At 34.4% G+C, this 18447-nt stretch overlaps 2 protein-coding genes across 4 annotated transcripts; one reads left to right on the top strand and one right to left on the bottom strand.

The window, feature by feature from the left end:
- Positions 1–2358: 2358 nt before the first annotated feature.
- Positions 2359–11964, top strand: LOC122291109 (tyrosine-specific transport protein; the record flags this gene model as incomplete). The annotated part of the gene is made up of 14 exons (XM_043098757.1): positions 2359–2548; positions 2643–2683; positions 2922–3014; positions 3099–3173; positions 4468–4517; positions 5552–5641; positions 5795–5851; positions 6696–6765; positions 8732–8833; positions 8903–8955; positions 9254–9404; positions 9533–9617; positions 11183–11311; positions 11607–11964. Coding segments are annotated over 14 exons (1368 nt in total), but the record flags the coding sequence as incomplete, so codon positions are not given.
- A 1772-nt stretch (positions 11965–13736) lies between these two features.
- LOC122291661 (probable E3 ubiquitin-protein ligase RHC1A) lies at positions 13737–16161 on the bottom strand. 3 transcript variants are annotated; one of them, XM_043099500.1, is made up of 2 exons: positions 16020–16161; positions 13737–15070 (listed from the first exon to the last, which is right to left on the bottom strand). In XM_043099500.1, the coding sequence occupies exon 2, from the start codon at positions 14999–15001 to the stop codon at positions 14048–14050; it is 954 nt and encodes a 317-aa protein (XP_042955434.1). In that variant the 5' UTR covers positions 15002–15070; positions 16020–16161; the 3' UTR covers positions 13737–14047. The 3 variants fall into 3 exon arrangements, with proteins under 3 accessions (XP_042955434.1, XP_042955435.1, XP_042955436.1); XM_043099501.1 differs by having other exon boundaries at positions 13737–15092; positions 16020–16148; XM_043099502.1 differs by lacking the exon at positions 16020–16161 and adding an exon at positions 15160–15906.
- Between the last annotated feature and the right edge of the window lie 2286 nt (positions 16162–18447).

Raw genomic sequence — 18447 nt, 5'->3', positions numbered from 1 at the left:
GACTACAACACAACATAAAATGTGTAACTAAGCTCAGTAAAATTTCAACATTGAATGTAAGACAAGAAGGGAAAATAAAGTGGCGGATGCTCTCTCTAGGAAACATGAAAATGATGAAAAAGATGAAGGGATGTTGGCTATTATTTCCTTCCCAACACCAGATTGGATTGAAGAACTTAAGCAAAGTTACTCTTCTTCACCTGAGCTATTGGAACTATTCATAAATCCCAATCTAAGCAGGAAGTACCAAAAGGCTATACACTACAATAGGGGCTAATCCTAAAGAAAGGAAGATTTAGGGTAAACCCTAACTCTTCGTTCAAGGAGAAGGTTCTTCAATTTATACACAGCAACCCTTATGCAAGCCACTATGGGTTCCTAAAGACATATCAAAGAGTTAAGAGAGAGTTTTTTTTTTTGGCATGACATGGAGAAGGAAATTAAGAACCTGGTAAAACACTATGATGTTTGCTAGGTTAACAAGCACGAGACCCTTTACCCTATAGGCCTCTTACAGTCTCTGTCCATCCCAGATCAAGCTTGAGAAGAAATCTCTTTGAATTTTGTTAAAGGACTTCCTTTATCTCAGAGAGCAGTTGTTATTTTAGTGGTGAAAGACAAATTTACTAAATATGGTCATTATATGACCTTATCACATCTCTACATAGCCACTATGGTAGCACAAGTGTTCTTGAATGAAGTGTTTAAACTCCATGGTTTTCCTAAGGCCATCATCTCGGACTAAGATCCTACAAGGGGCTTCCTCGAGCCATAGCTCGACGTACTATCCCCAGAGTGATGGTCAAACTAAGGCGTTAAGCAAGTTTGTCGAAGGGTACTTGGGTGCTATGTGGAAACTAAATCTTGACACTGGGCTCAATGGCTTCATCTTGCCGAATGGTGATATAACACTTCATACCATACATCTGGATGTCACATTTTGAGGCACTGTATGGCTATCAGCCTCCTAAACCCACTACCTATGTTCCTAGGACAACTTCTAATGATACGATAGATCAATTAATAAGAACCAGAGGACAAGTAAAACAAATTCTCAAGGAAAATCTAAATTTTGTTCAATAGAGAATGAAAACCTACAAAAATCAACAAAGAACAGAGGGAGAATTTGCTATAGGGGACTAGGTATATCTTAGGTTACAACCCTACTTCCAGAAGACAGTGGTTGCGAGGCACCACTTGCAACTCTCACCCAGGTTTTAGATCCCTTCAGGGCGGTCCAATGCCTTGGTACAATGGGTTATCGTCTAGATCTGCTACTGAAATCAAGGATACACCCCGTATTTCACGTGTCTTGCCTAAAGTGAAAGTTGTGGGCTTGGAGAACTTGTTGAAGACAACACTTTGGAAAGTTTTGAAGAAGCTTAAGGAATTTTACCCATACATTGTGGGCAAGGCGTATCAAATTATTTAAAAAAAAAAAATAAGATTTGTAGTAGTAAAAAGTGTATCAAATTTGTAGTAAACATAGGTACATAACAACATAATACATAATCCATGTAGCATATCAGGCAGCAAATTATAAGAAATTTTAATCCTTTTTAAATGATCATTTATATTTTATTGAAAGTTATCAACTTGCCAATCTTTTTATAATTTATATTATAGTAATGTTAGATATCGCATATCTTTTTTTAAAAAATAGAGTGTATATTAAAAATAATAATTTTTGATATAAATTTAAAATTTAATAATTTTTTTCAAAATAGATATACAGAACTTGCACATCTAGGATTGCATATATAATTTTTCTTTATATTATTTACAAACTTTCACCTCGATAATATTAAATTTATAAAACTTATAAAATATCTACTCCAAATTAAATGCTAGGGTAATGCTAGTTTGTCGGGATGACCGCTGGCTTGCCCTTAGACAAAATGTCACTTTTTATTTATTTTTTTATTTTTTTCATAATTTTAAACATATTTAAATATTTTAAAAAAATAAAAAAAATATACTAATATATTAATATTCACTTTTTTAACTATTAAATATAAAAATAATTAAAAAAATTAAAATATTTAAACAGTTAAAATAAGTAGACAATAGTATGGTTTGTAATAATAGGAGTAGATGAATGCTATGTCTCTTTTATTTTTATAAGTAATGAAAGTAATCTATAGTTGGAAGAAAAAAAAGTAGACAAATTCATGCTAACACTAGCATTTTCCAAAAATAAACCGTATGACTGTAGATTGATTGTGGCCCACGTTATCCGGTGGAGACAACAGGCAAGGAAGGAAACCATAATTACAAACTGTTCCGTGAAGTTGGGAACTTGGAATTTGGAAATGGCTTTGTCTGGTGCTTGTTTTCGAGTTCCGACCCTTCTCTTGATCCCTTCGAGAAACCAATTGTTGCACACTCAGCACAACTCTCAACTTCAACGCCACCGAAGAACAGCCTTTCAGAAAAGCTACTGCCAGAGGTCCATCTCCATCCGAGCCTCCCCAGAAGGAGAATGAAGTGTTTGAGTTCGAGCGGCTCTTCTCCAACCTTAACCAAGCCACATTGAAGAGAGAACCTGGTTCCTCCATTACTTTTTTTTTTCCTTTACAAACTCAATGCACTCCCAATACAGTGACTTTTTATGTAACTTTAGTTTTTCTTGTATTTATCAGGAAGTCTATCGAGTGCAATTTTCCTGGTTGCGGGCACGACGGTATGCGCTTTTCTATCAATGAATTAGGAAATACTTCGCGGAATATGTACAGCTTTATAGAAATATTGTAGTCAGTAGGAATTGAATTAATGAACCTAGCTTAAATAATGTATTTCATCAAATTGCTAATTTTTCAGAAGAATCAGAGCACTTTTTTGTTTAAATTATATTATTCTTGGTCTATAATTTGTTTGGTACTCGTGATCCCATTCCGTTGAATGCTATCAAATATCATTAGGTGGGTGCGGGAATCCTTGCAATTCCTGCGGTGACACAAGAATCTGGATTTCTAGCCTCTGCAGTTACGTGCATTCTTTGTTGGGTTTTTATGGTAACTCTCTCTCTGTCTCTGTCTCTGTCTCTCTCTCTGTCTCTCGTTTTTGAAAGAGGGATGTGAGAAATTTAATCAATGCAGGTTGTGACAGGGCTGCTCCTAGCTGAAGTAAATGTCAACACTATGTGTGAACTGGGTTCTGGTGGTGTATCATTAGTAAGTTCTGTCTTTTTAACAAGATTTCCCGGACTTAACTACTAGACTTTACTTATCATCAAGGGAAAACAAAAAAAGATATACACGGAAACTTGGTAGTTTATAGCTAGGCTGTGCACATCTGTTCTTATCTAATTAGAGCATAAATTCTTATAGGTGGATGATTTTGTATAAATTACACTTAATAGTACAGTAATTGCCAAAATCTTCCTGGATATTTGTGTCTGGCCGGACTTCTGGTCCCCGGATGTATTATTATTTTAGTTATTTTATGTGAAACAATAGAATTTTTTCCACAATCTTTAACATTTTACTGTAATTCTCTACCTACACTTATTTAATGTTCCCCAACTCAAACATTTTGTCACAAGTTAACTAAGTTGGTGCCAGTCAAGAATATATAGTAGTCATGAAATTGGCACTGGCATTATGCATTATTATTTTTATATCATAGGATTAGCATTTACAGGACCAATGAGTAGATGAACCTACCCTTTTCAAATTTAATCAGTGAAGGAGGAGGTGGGAGGTCAAGAAGATATTTTCCCTTTTTGGTTTGAGATTTCTTGCTTCAATATTTGAATACGGTAGGATCTTCGACCCTGTTTGGTTGTATTTAGAGATAACAATTTTTCAATACAAGAATTCAGGAACACTTTTTTTAGTATTTTTTTGCTCATTCAACCAGAAACTGATAAACAAAAATAGCGACTTCAAGACAAGGAGAGCAGCTTCTGGAATCACGTTTCCTGAAGTGTTTTCCACCTCACTTCTGTTCCCATCGCTTTGAGAAAAAACTAGTGCTTCCAGAGGACAGAACCAAACAAGCACCTGGTACTTCCTAAAAGTCAGAAAAAAAAAATAATTAAGAATGGCTCTAGCATCGTCGATCATGACCTATTATTTCCAAATTTACCAAAATGATGGTCATCTTTGGATTATGAATTATTCAAATGGTGAAGCGTATTTTATGCGATGGGTTTTACTCGGAGAAGGATTCACCTATTTTTGGCTTCATCTTCAAGAGCAGGACTTCAAACATGTAGGTTTCAATCTGAAATCCAAATGTTTAAGGACAACTAATTGAACATGACCAGATGTACATGTGCACCGGCACCTTGCTGTTTGCCCTGTGTTCCTGTGTAGATAGCAGAAGTTTTAAGCGTATTAGTACTTTAACGAAATCTTACATAGTTAATATATATGCGTGTGTATTTTCCTTTTGCCAAGAGAAAATTATGGTGGCTGATTTTAAAAGATTGACATCATCTATTCATCTTACGAATGATTTCAGGTATCAATGGCCAGGCGAACTCTGGGAACAGCAGGAGTTCAAATTGCTTGGTAGGCTTATATGTATCCTTTGAACTTTCAATACATATAAATGGCTAATTATTGTACACCACCATGCAAATTACTGAGGCAAATATAAAATGTTAGAAGCCATGTAATTTTATATATATATATAGCAGCAACTTTTTTACTAGTTCTTTTTTGGTAGCTTCACATGTCCTTTGTCTAGGCATCTTAATAAAATTTTATCAGTATAGATTTTTCTTTTCCACAGAGCTTATTCATGCAAACTAAGTTTTATTACTGATACTGATGAAATTGCCAAAAAGTGGTGCATATATAGGGATAAATTAGCACTTCCAAACCATTCAAAACTAAAATTTAGTATATCTTAGCTATAAATCTTCACCAACAACGTTAATCTTCTGATGGTCATGGATTCTTCTCGGCTTTGGTATAGTGGGTGAAGCCTGCAGATGGTGGTAGAATAATTCAATTCCTCTTTGTGACACAAGTCTGGAGTAGTCTAAAATCATATTGGCACTCATGAATGTTGGATTGCTATCATGTCACCTATTGTATATCTAAAAAGGTCTTCAGAGAGCCTTGCATTGGACTTTGAAAATATAATTTACACCTGAACTTTCATTGGATGTGATAGCTATAGTTTCAAATATTTGGGTACTTTTAAATTAGATATGTAAAATAACTATAAACAATTAGATCTGTAAAAACTAAATTGAAATTTGCTTTGAACTCCAAGGCAGTAAAATGTACTTAATAATTAACTACTAAGGTACTTGAGTCATGTCACTATATCCTTAAAACGTTGAAAGCTTATTTTAGCAAAGAAAGGAGAATGTTATATTTTAACTACTAAGGTTGATCAATATAAGGATGAAAGGTTTTTTTTTTTTTTTTTTTTCAGTTTTGCACTGTTCAAGCAGCTCTTTTTTCCTCTTGGAAATGTTTGATTCACATAAGCAATTTCCCCTTCCTTTTAATCATCTATCTATATGAATCTGTAACACTATTCATGTGCACTGTTTTGTTAAATTTTGATGGTAGTTTTTGCTGTTTTGCAGTTGGTCTTACATCTTTATACATTATGCTCTTCTTGTGGCATACGTGGCTCGCTCCTCAGACATTTTGACGAATTTTCTAGGCATTCCATTGTATGAACCATCTCTCTATCTTTCTGTCTTCCCAAGTGTTGTTTCTGTTTTGTGCCGTTCACATCTGTTGTACTGTGAGTGGCTGTTTTATGTTTAAGATTTTGGTACACTCTGTATGTTTCTTAGGTGTTGATAGCAGCATTATGGTTGCAGATGGGAAAGTGCAACTTTGTTTTCATTGATTTTTGGATGCATATGTTACTTCGGAAGGTTAGTCCCTGTTTCTTGCTATTCTTTTGATATATCAATTTCTTCTTTAAGTCGAAAGATTTAAGCTAGGGTTAAATCATTTGTGACTTGGCAATGAAAACCTGTGGCTTGTCGATGGAGTATAATACACTATATTATGAATCCATATAATTTACTCACAGGTCAAAGGATGAGCTCTTTGGCTTTTGAATAGGGAGACTTCCTTTTACCTGGCATGCTGCTTAGTATTGGATAAATCAAATTACGTATAGCTAGGTAACGCATCTTGACAAGGTAATTGCAAAAATTTCATGGTTTTTATTTTGTTATTAAACCTGGATCAGACATTATGCAGGTTAAGGTCTGGGTTGGTGGGCTAGAACCAGTGAGTCAAAGATCAGACCAATAATTTCATTGAAAATGTTTTAAAGATAAAAATAAATATGAAAGTAGAATGAAATGAGCTCTAGCTCAAATGGTGCTTCCTCCCTGGTAGGGACAAAGTAGGCCGTGAGTTGAAAGTATATATCCACACTTGTAGGATATACAAAAACTAGAATACAACAGAATAAAATTCCCCTTTGGAATGATGAAATTGCATTTTGCACCTCCAAATTATCATTATTTTTATTACACTGATAAATCCTATAATCGGATAGAAAACTTGGTTTAGTTTGTGATGTAGAACAGCAGCAGTGATGGTAAACTACTATATCATCTTTAAAATTCATTGCTGAACCACCAATAAATAAGGAATTCTCAGCCTGGTAACTAGTGTTGATTTAGGGATATTTAAGCTTCAATTTTTTTTTTTTTCCTTTACTATGAGGGTGGTAGTTGATTAAATACTTATTTTAAATTGTAGCCAGCGCTTTATTGGTGCTGTTAATGGAGTTCTTGTGTTTGGAATCATCGCTTCTTTTGCAGCTCTTGTGGTAATTCTCTCTTTATGAACTGCTTGTATATGATTTCAGAATCTCAGATGTCTCTTGGATTCTCACTTTTCATCTTTGCCTAAAATGTTTTATGAATGGAAATTAATATCCAACTAATTAAAAATGCTAATCCTCTCTGATAATCATTTTATGAAAATAAGATGAACTGGCTTCAGTGACATTGATAATTTATAATATTCACTTTGAAACTTCCTTGAAGATGGTCGGTTTGGTACATATTTAATCTGTTTTATGCAACCCAAATGGACATTAAAGTGATTGGATGGAAATTGAAGATGAATTAAATATTATGTTGATTGGGGATGACAAAAACTAATTTGGAGTTAATTTGATTAATGAAAGAGGATGTAAGAACCAGATGCAAATAATCAATATATATTGAGTGCACCCTACCTCAACCATATGATTTGAGTTGACTCACTCGAGTGAATTAATTCTGACAAAGACCAGCACAGACTTGCTGCCATTGCATCCCAGCCCGCAATTACTTTCATACTCCCACTTCAATACACAGCCATTTTCTTTTAAATTCACCCATATCAACTCAGTCTATATCAGTCAACAGAAAAAGCTAATATTCACAATATTAAAAGGATAAAAAAGAGCAAAGGAAGAGAAATCTGAGAGTTTATGGTTGTGACACTTTGCAATGTTCACCAAATCTTTGAGCTCTTTGGGTGATGAAATCTTTGGAAGAAGATTAAGGATTTTTAGGGAGACGAGATCATAGTTTTACGGTTCAAAGATGTTTAGAATGTTTCGGTGAATAAGGCAGTGGAATGGGTGGTTTGAGGACGCGAATCAATTCAAAGGTGATGATGCTGGAGCTGGGATTGCAAAGGCAATGACTGTGGAGGTTGATCTTAACAATTATGGATGTCGATTGAGAATATTGGCAAATTGGGCCAATGGATGTGGTTTTGATGCAGGATTTTTTGTGGCAGTTCACTGGCCGGTTATAATTCTCCTACAACCTTCCCCAAACTGCCAATTTCAAATTTCAATTTCTACCTATCTGGTTCTCAAGAATCTGCAATATATTGCAAGAAAGTTTTTCAATTTTTGAAACAAGTTCACCATCATTGAGCTTTTTCTTAGAGGATTTCCATCTCAAGTTTGCTTTCAGAATAGTTGATGACCACACCCTTTGGAAAATCAAATTAACAAGACTGTTGGTATTACATTAGAATCTATAAAATGTTACCAAAGTTGGGTTTGTGATCCCAACCTTTTCATAATTTTTAAGTTATCTTGCTCTGAAGTCCCAATTGAAACTGACTTAGCAGACAAGGTCCAAAATCATGTTTTATATAATTAAGACCAATATTGTTTTGGTGTTCAGGACCAAGAGTCATTCACAGATGGACTCTGGGCAATTTTATGAATTTGAATAAATAATTTTCTGATTTTTCATGATGGTTAATCATTTTTTATTTTAAACAGACGGATTAAAGATGATGTATGTCTGTTAGATCCTTGGCAACAATATGAGAGGCTCATTCAAATTCTGAGGACACCCAAATAGACCTCATTGGAATCATACTTGATTCAATGTATGCGAGGGTAGCAAGGATGATTTAGATGCATGCATTTGTCAAGTTAAAAATCTTCAAATTAATATATGGGCTTCTGGATGGGAATAAGACTCAGGAACTGTATTGTTATTGCACAATCTACACTATTATATTAAGGAATTACATTTTTGAACTCAAAAGGGATAGGATTTTCAATTTAGATTAAGGGAAAAATAACAATCTATGTTGCCTTGTCTCTCACATTTGTGCTTTTTTCCTCAGTGTCTCTTAACATTTGTTTACTCTTCTGTTTTTTAGCGTATCTGCCATAGAACTTCTATGTACCGATATCCCTCATAGATGATGTATTCTAGTGGTGAATAGACTTTTGTACATATTGGATTGAGCAGAAATTAATTTCTCTTTTTCAGGCTGTTGCAAGCGGGAACCTACAGTGGGATGCCCTTCTGCAAGCCAACTTTGACGCAGTTCCTACGAGCATACCCATAATTGCACTTTCATTTGTTTACCAGGTAACAGAACTAGACCTGCAGTAGTTCAGCACAGAAGTGGTTGTGACAGTTTGTATCTGCTTTGTTCAGAATGTAGTACCTGTTGTGTGTACGAATCTTGAAGGAAACCTGTCAAAAGTAAGGTGAAAATCTTATCATTAACTACAGTCTGGATGTCAGATATTTTTATCAAGTTTTTCAGTAGTGTAACTTGACTAACTTGAGTGTCCTCTATTTAGCTTGGCTCTATCATTTGCTTTTAGTATTTATTATTCCCAGTAATATCCAAAATTTAGAAGAGGTTGTTTACAAGAGATATGTTAAATTTTCTCAAAAGTTTCCTCCCTGATAGGATCTAGATAAAATGTTTGTCATCTCTATTTTGACATGTCTGTTCAAAACTTAATATGCTTTGTACGTCACCAACTTGTTATCTTGCAGGATTGCCATAGTTCTAGGCACAGCTATACCACTTGTCTTATTTCTTGTCTGGAATGCTGTTATTCTGGGAAGCATTCCAAATCTTGAAATGGGCTCTGGCAAAATTACAGACCCATTACAACAACTGCAATCTACCAGTGGAGTTGTTGGAGTAAGTAAAACATGCAATATTTATTTATTTATTTTTATTTTTATTTTTTTATCGAAACTCTAAAATGGCATGCAAGTGAAGTGATGATAACGTCTCTCTTCTTTTTTTTCCATTTATTTGATCTGCAGCCTATTATTCAAGTGTTCTCACTTCTTGCAATTGCTACATCTTATATTGGATTCATTTTGGGTCTAGCTGACTTTCTTGCAGACTGTAAGTCAGCTGCTGCATTTCCCTTCTGATTAAATGAAGATCATATCCACTTCATGTTAATGTATTATAGGTTTATTGCTTCCTAACTCTCAGTCTATGAATCACTCATCTTGTATTCAGTGACCAAGTAGTCGTTGACAGTGGAAGCCACTTCTTGTTTTTGCTATCACGCCAATCATCATTAGAAAGATAATTTGTGCGCCTAAGTAAGGTCCTACAAACATGCATCAGACTAAGGGAACTTAGTACTCCTCATTTATTGGACCAAAGTTCCCCATATTTTTATATTCACTATCTACCTTTAGTGAGAATCATAGCCTAATCTAAATATTTGTCTTTCTCCCCTCTCCCTTTCCCTTCCAGTACGCACATTTTAGGTAGATCTGGGCTGAAACTTGAATGGCAAAGCTAGGATGGAAATAAAAGTTAAGATTCAATTTGTATTGGTTTTGTTAATAATGCCAACAAAGTTGAAATAGTGACCACTGTGTGGGTGAAGACACTGAGATTGGTACTTATATATTAAAAAAAAAAGTTGTAAATATAGAAAATGATCTTCCTTGTTTGAATTACAAAAACTTATCCTTTAAACTTTTAAATGAGCAATAGACAAGGATAATTTTTGATGACAAAAATTATGTGGGGAGACTGCTGTCTATCGATGTATATATCTATACATGCGAACTCATATACCCTACCATATTATACATTCAACATAATCTGAACTGTAATGGATCATAGCTCCAGGCAATGGAAAAATTTTCATAGAAATTTACAGATGTCTTTCATGATCATCTATGATAGAAGCAACCGTTTCACTTGCATTTGCCCATTAAAAAAATCACTTGCATTCATCCTGGAGACCCTAAAACTGGTGGACCTCTTCTGCACTCCTTATATTAATGTGCATTTCAAGTTCTTTTCAGTACGCTTTCAACCATACACTGCACTTAAGACTAAGATTCAAAAGCACACTTGTGCTATTGGTTGCAAAATCTCTCCAGAAGTCTTCAACATTATATACCTCTGTTGATTTGTAGGGTATATATATGTTATAATTTGAAAATTGTCTCAAAAGATTAGCTAAAAGTTTTACATGACCTAATATAACATGCTATTACAGCACAGAGCTGTATATTGACTCTAAAAAAGTGATGATGTTATATAAGGTATGGGATCGGTATGAGGAACTCATCGGAAACCCTGTGTTACCAAACTGGCTTTTTGATGGACTTTTCAGTGCTCTTTTTAAGGGCGTCCCTTATATTGTGATATAAATGCACTATCTTTCCATTCCGTCACAGCTTGGAAAGGAATGGAAGTGAATAAACATGTGAAAGCTTCTTTTTTTTTTTTTTTTTCCTTTTCTTTTATTTCTTACACGTATGGAAGCCTGTGTTAGTTAATCCTGCAATGTGAAGCATTCCAACATATCACATGCATTTTTTTTATGGGCGTTTAATTTCATTGTTTATTAAATCTGAATCTAGACTATGTATCTTAGTATCTATATGATCTATTTTTGTTTCCTAATATCTGAACCTTTTCATTTGGTGACCGTTCAGTGCTGAAACTCCCAACTGGACAGAACCAGCCTCTACCATACCTCTTAACATTGATTCCTCCTTTGGCACTGTCATTGCTCGACCCAGAAATATTTTTCAAAGCCTTGGATTTTGCAGGAACATATGGAGGTACTACCGTGTTTTTTTTTTCCTTGTATATTATGAATTTGAAACAATTAAGTGCAATGTTGGGTTAGAACATGCTTATAGCATCATACCTGTAGCTTCACCTAGCAAAACAGCTAGACAATTATCCCTTTCAAGCAGGAATAGCACAAACAGATCTCAATGATGAAGGAACAAAAAGTCAAGGGATAAAGCAAATTTCAGTTTAGTTTATTTATTTAAATTAATTTATTTGTTTTAAGCAATTTAAATTTGACCTGACATGGCTAGGCTGTTTCCCATTCCCTGTTTTTGTTAGTATTGGTACTGTTCGGAGTTCTCCCTGCTGCAATGTCCTGGTCAGAAAGGTACTCAAGTTCATCTCCAGCTGTGAGACTGCCACAGCTGGTTCCAGGAGGAAGGCTAACTCTTTCGCTCATCATTGGAGGGGCAGGATGTGTCATTTTCTCGGAAATATTCAAGAACTTTGGGCACCCCTAAGTATATGATTTTGTTTGCCATACTTAATAGATATGTACAATTGAATTATGTTTCATTTTCATCCTTTCCCTAAGCAAACTAAGATCCCTGCATCATACATCTTGCTTTGATTATTTGTATTAACTCAACATTATAGAACTTTTTAATTTGAAAACTACTGTTTAATTTCCCCGAAAGTTCTTTGTGGACCATAACTCTATGATGCAAAAGTATTGTTTGTATTATCATTATTTATTTGATCAAGTTATCTAATGGAACAAGTTCATCCCTTAGTTCTTCTAAATCTTGTTTTTTTCATCCCACTAGTCTCACAGCCCCGAGCATGAAAATGTGCAAGGTTTTGGAGGAACTATTCCATAGGGATAAGTGGTGGGTCAACTTTTTACTCCTGTTGGAGTTCCTTCATCCTTAATATTCCTTATCACCTGAGTTTCTACCTTGCAGTCATGAGTCTATTGCAGGATGATCTCGAGAGTGCCACTGTTTTAATCCACCAGAAAAGAAACAATTTTTCCGTCCAGGTAATCAAGGTAAAGTCGAAGGAAGGAACATGGAAAGTGAATTTTGGGATTGACCTTCGTTGATTTGAAGAACCCAGATATATTCAGGAAATTTTTCTAGGATTTGGAGAGGGTGGATGTCTGATATTAGGATAGAGAAACCATATATTCGTGTGTCTTATAGAGAAACCAGAATACCAGATATTTGTCTGTCTTATATTCCCTTTGGAGGATGAGTTGGTATTCTGTATTCAGCGGTCTCCTTAGTCCTTAGCCCTAAATTTGAACCTCATCTCTATGGTAAAGGGAATGGAAGACGCCAAAATAAGCTCGAACTCATTAGCTATGTCTAAAACTGAACTTCCATGTGTAAATCCAAATATTTTATCACCTAGTAAGTCTTTATGTATTCATTCACGAAAAGCTCCATTTAGCGCCCTAGGGGCTGATCTTCCTCAAGAAGAGTATGAGAAATTTTATACTTCGCATCCCACACTACCAAATTGACTCATTACACCATTAAATTATCAAAAACATTGAATTGCGAGCCTTTTGTTAAGATTCGACCGCTAATTTTGAACCAATATGCCTATTTTCACCTATTTTTACATCTTTCTTAATGGACAGAATTAGACAAGGATGTTATTTGTCATTTCCTTTGTTTTAGAGAGTGAAATGTATCGATTTTGATCTTTGAGAGTTTGGAGTGAAAAGCATTAACTTTTGTTAATTAGAGAGTGGTTTGATCCAATTCATGAGGATTCCGTAAATATTGCATTCCAAAGATAGAATGTTCGAAAGAATTGGGTCCATGATCTGGTATAATAGAATTATGTGTGTACTTTTCACCAAAAGTTTGAAAACTTCTCAAACTGCGTCCATAAAGTTTGAAAACTTCTCAAACTGCGTCCATACCAAAAGGTGGAACCATCCAAGCCTAGGCAGAAGACAACATATACCATCAGAATAGGCACTACGCACTCTGGATATGAGTGTTAGACGCAGTACACAAAGAATTACCAGAATGAGTACCGGCCCATAGAAAACCCATGGAGGGTAGAATGGAAGAAAGCATAACCATGAATCTTGTATCAAAAGGAGTATCCATGAATGAATAAAAATGACTCAAAGAGTTCACGCCATGAGCCATTGACAGTGCAAATAAGGGATTACAAAGAGTAGACTTCCAAGCAAAATCGTCAGCCAAGTATGGATCACACAAGTCAGGCAATATGCATGCATGATCATCTTATCAATAGTAATGGTTGGATGGTAATCACGGCAGCGGTTAGGGGGTACAATAGTGACAAGAAGCAAGAAAAGTTTCAAGATCAATGTCGTATCAGCAACATCCAATGCATGCAAAAAAACTTTCCATGAACTGAACATGTGCAAGCTATAGTAGATAAGGCAAGGACAGATGAATGAAGCTGACTTGCCAACGCAAGGAAATCATAAACCTGCCATCCTTTTATAAAAGAGATGCTAGGAAGCACCTAATTCAATTTGCAAAAAATTAGATGCCAAGAAGTACCTATGGAAGTTGTACATTACTTTTCAATGACAGATTGAATTATTCAAACCAGTTCTACTCGCACCTAACACTTATTGTATGCAAAATAGTGAAACGTAATCAAACTGCAAGCACATTTTAAAATTTGATATAAACCAAACTCTAAAACCAGATCTAATTCACCCACTCCATTTACTAGCTTTGTTGGTATGCCAAGTGAACTTGACAATGAAAGAAAATGAAGCCTTAATAATCAAAAGACCATCCAGAGTAACTCATCTCATTATTCTGTTCACGAGTGGATGAGGTGCGGCTTCCTCTATATTCAGCATGATGATGGGTGTTTGAACTTGATGGGCGGAATGGCCACATAACATACCACGGATTCCTCCTTCCCTGATTCTGCAGACTATTCAGAGTAACACCGCCAGAGCTGCCATAGTCTCTGCTGCTGCCCCCACTGTTCTCTCCCCCACTACTTCGATTACCTCGAGCACTATCAGTATCAGTCCCTTGAGTAGGTATCTCAAGGCGGCAAACAGGACATGAGTTGTGCTGAACCAACCAAGGAACTATACAATCAGAGTGATAGAAATGTTTACATGGCATCTCTCTTGCTTCACTGCCCAAGTCAAATCTATCCTGACAGACAGGACAGTGTGAGTCAGTATGCATATGTGCTTGTGTAATCTTGATAGTGGGCATTGCATCAATTGAAGAACGAGGTGCTGGGGGTGGACCCCGTCGATCATTCGCAGAAAGCTGTTCAATTAATTCTTGCAAACGTCGCTCAGTACTGTAGTCACCAAGATCAACTTCTATTGGTCCACTTCTTGGACTGCCGTTAGAGAAGGCTGAACCAGGACTATGATTTAAAACCAAATAAGGATCACCAGATCTCAATCTAAAATTGATGTTAGGATTTCTTCCACCCATTCTCAGGCTTGCAATAGCATCAAAAACCTCCACAGGATCAATTCTTGGGTTAGAATCCCTCTGCATCATCAGAGAATACAGAAAGTCCATCATATTGGGTATTTGTTGAGAAGGATCTTCTGCAGGTGTTTGATGGGAATGGTCTTCTGGCACCAATTCCTCAATAAAGCCTTCATCACAGCGGGGGCAAGCAATTTCTCGCTCTACAGGCCTGACTCGCTGCCTGCATTGGTAGCACCAGTGTGTGTCTACAGTACTTGACATCTCTCCTTTCTATTGAATCGTAACACAAAACCTTAAACTTCACGCCTCAATAGCTGTTACTTCTCCACCCTAACAATAGAAGATCAACAACCTATTAACAAACAGAAAAAAAATGGTAATGTAAAGTGAAAACTAACAGAAACCAAACCAAACCAAACTGAAGTCTTTACGTCACGAGCCACAAACATTGCTCCACTTCCATACCAGGCCAGAAATATCAGAGCAAGAACAATAAAATCATTGATGAAAATACCAATTTGGTTTATATTTGTGGTCAGGTCTTGACATGACCCTCCAACCTTTTAGGCTGGAGATAAAGCACCATTTGAGTCAGAGCTCACTGGCAATACAGCAGAAAGAAATAACTAAGTGAAATATCAATTGCTTAGATCGCCACTGAAGCAAATTCCCAACACAGTAAAAGCTAACGAGCTTGCATAATACATTATCTTAATATCCGGTCCAAGTAGCCTTCAAACCAATATTGACAAGCGGGACCGAAGAAAAAAAAAAGCACAAAACAAACGCAAATGATCCCATTCAAGCAAAACTGCTACTTAATTCGATTACATCCATCCAACACTTCAAAATCGTATTAAAGCGCATAACTCAGCATAAATTATTTACAAAAGTGAATTAAAACGCCCTCCCCCAAAAAAAAAAAGTACCCGAAAAGAAATTGAACACCAATCTCAGCCATATCGCAGATATTACCATTTTCATCAACATCTCTACCACAAAATAAAAATAATTATAATAATAATAAACAGTTTCATTTCTCAATAAAAACCAAATAAATAAGGTACCCTGATTGAAAACTCTACTCAGACACACAGTAAAAAGAAAACCTAACACAAACGAAATCAATTCCGAGACCAAACTATCGCCAACGAGACTGAATAAATACAAAAATAAAAGAGTATAAATATGATTCTCAACCATCAAATGAAACTACCGCCATAAATTCCCAAAATAAAATTGCATTTCGACAGAGCGAAGAGATGAAAAAGGCACTCACCAGAGAAAGAATGAGAAAAGTGAATGAGAAGACTTCAAACCCAGATGGGTTTTTTATAAAAACAAGGATTAGTGATAAGAGAAAGAAAGGAAGACCCAGTCTCGGCAGTCCCTTTCTGTAACATGTACGAAGTATATTTTACACGGAAAATGATTGGATATTACCCTCCATTTACTACTTTTTTATATTTGAATTTTTTTTAATTTTTTATTTTACTTAATAATTAAAAAAGTAATTATTAATAAAATTATATATATTTTTAATTTTTTCTTAATAATTAAATATGTTAAAAAAAATACTTAAAAATAGATTAAAAAAAAAAGCTTCTAATCATTTTAAAATAATAAATAGGTAGTAATAGGGCACTAATCATCTCACTACCCATTTTACACAGTATTGGTTGTTACAACGAGAATCTCTGCTCCCACCAAAAAAATTAAAAATAAATTCTTACCCAATTAAATTAAAAATACCATTGATGGAAAAGGAAAAGAAAAAAAATTATTCATCATTATTTTTCTCATTATCTTCTCATCATATAGTATTAAGTAATATGTTCATAAGTAAAATATAATAAATAATTTTCAATCATTTAATATCATATTATGAAATGATAAAAATTGAGACGATAAGTAACATTATTCTAAAGAAAAATTTACAACTTTATATTATATGTTTTTTTTAAAAAAATTCTAAATGGCAGTTTAAGATAATACAAAAAATTTAGTAACACAAAAATTATACAAAACTAAATCTATAAATTGATGTGATTTAGTGCAGTATGTTGATTATAAAATTGGATAATGATATCCTCACTTCCTTCGGCACTACTTTACTATCCAACTACTTTTTTTTTTTATTCATTTTGCTCTTTGAATCTATATTAAAAATTCCTAAAGATGATCCTTTTGCATAATCCAAAAAAAAAAAAAAATCGATCAACTAACGTAATCATGTAAACTAATTCAAAATAAATTAAAAAATGTCATATTTTGAAAGTTTTAATCCATATTTAAATAGTAAAAAGAAAAAAAATAGTTAGGTGGTAAAACAATAATAGAAAATGTGTAAGGGTATCATTATTCTATAAAATTATTTTTATTATAAAATAAATATAACGAATGATATAAAATCATGTTAATTTATCTATTTATTTTTATAGAACCTCCAAATGACTGTAATGCTTTTTTAAAAATAATATTACTGATGTCTTTTTTAAATTTTAATTCTTATCTTGTTTACGGGGGATTCATGAATTTTATTTATTTTTTAATCAATTTCCCTTTTTCGTATTTTATAAAAATACATTTTTTTATACCGTTATGAGAAAGGAGTCAGTCTTTTGTCCGATTCTTGGGCTCAGTCTTAAAATAATATTACTGTCCCCTTCACCTAGTTAGCCTTATCACCTCCGTCCATTATTGAACAATAATAATAATTTTCATAACAAAGAGACTTTGAAGCAATTCATTATTCAAGCTACCAAGCCAATGGATTGGATTAGGTGGTCTTCAAGCTGAGAAATATTGAGATAGGAATTTTATAAAAATAAATTTATAGAATAATACTATGTACAGTTATTTTTATATATTCTCTATGCATTTTATCGATATGATTAACTGTATTAATTTTTTAATACACAATTAATTATATCAGTAAAATACATAAAAAAATACATAAAAGTGACTACACATAAAATTTTTTTTATCTTAAATTATATTAATTTGTGAATTTACTTATATTAAATTCCTTCGTAACTATAATACTTGGCATCGAGAGAATCTCATCATAATAATGGAAGAAAGCGATCTCTTAAAATTGGTCAAACATACAATTTAATACTAAATTGTTCAAGAAAAAAATGGGTAATATTGATTTTTTATTTATTTTTTTATTTATTTTATATATGAAGTAGTATTGATCTTTGACTTGTGATTTGTAAAGTCATTTTATAATTAAGTCATTTGACAGAAAAAAAGAGTTGGTGAATTTCTATATTAACATTGATTAATGGCAATGCGACTCCTACGTCGGTCGAGAATTCCTACCAAGACACGTAATTTTTTTTTTTTGGTCAAACATTTTTTTAAACCCCTTAAACACTTAAAAAAACACTTACCTAACAATTAAGTAAAAAAAAAAATTACAATCCGTACCCACTCTCAATAGGTATTCTCAATAGGATTAAGTAGGACTAGTATTTTCCTTTCAGAAACTCTTTGGAACGGCAATACCATTCTCATGTGGTTAATGGCCTTTCTCATGGGCCGTGTGAAGGGAAAAGGCCCCCAGGCCCAATGGCCCGGCTCAAGACCCCTCAATAACCCCAGATCGAAGTAAATTGAGGAAACCAACAACAGCCCAGGGACGGGGCTCAGCTAATGATGTACACAGGGACCTAAGAAAGGAAGGATGTGGCCCATCCCCA

The sequence above is a fragment of the Carya illinoinensis genome, chromosome 13 (genome assembly GCF_018687715.1).
Source record: "Carya illinoinensis cultivar Pawnee chromosome 13, C.illinoinensisPawnee_v1, whole genome shotgun sequence".
In the NCBI taxonomy this organism is placed as follows: Eukaryota; Viridiplantae; Streptophyta; class Magnoliopsida; order Fagales; family Juglandaceae; genus Carya; species Carya illinoinensis.
Note: the sequence above shows the minus strand (reverse complement) of the source record. Positions and strands in the feature narration are given on the sequence as shown.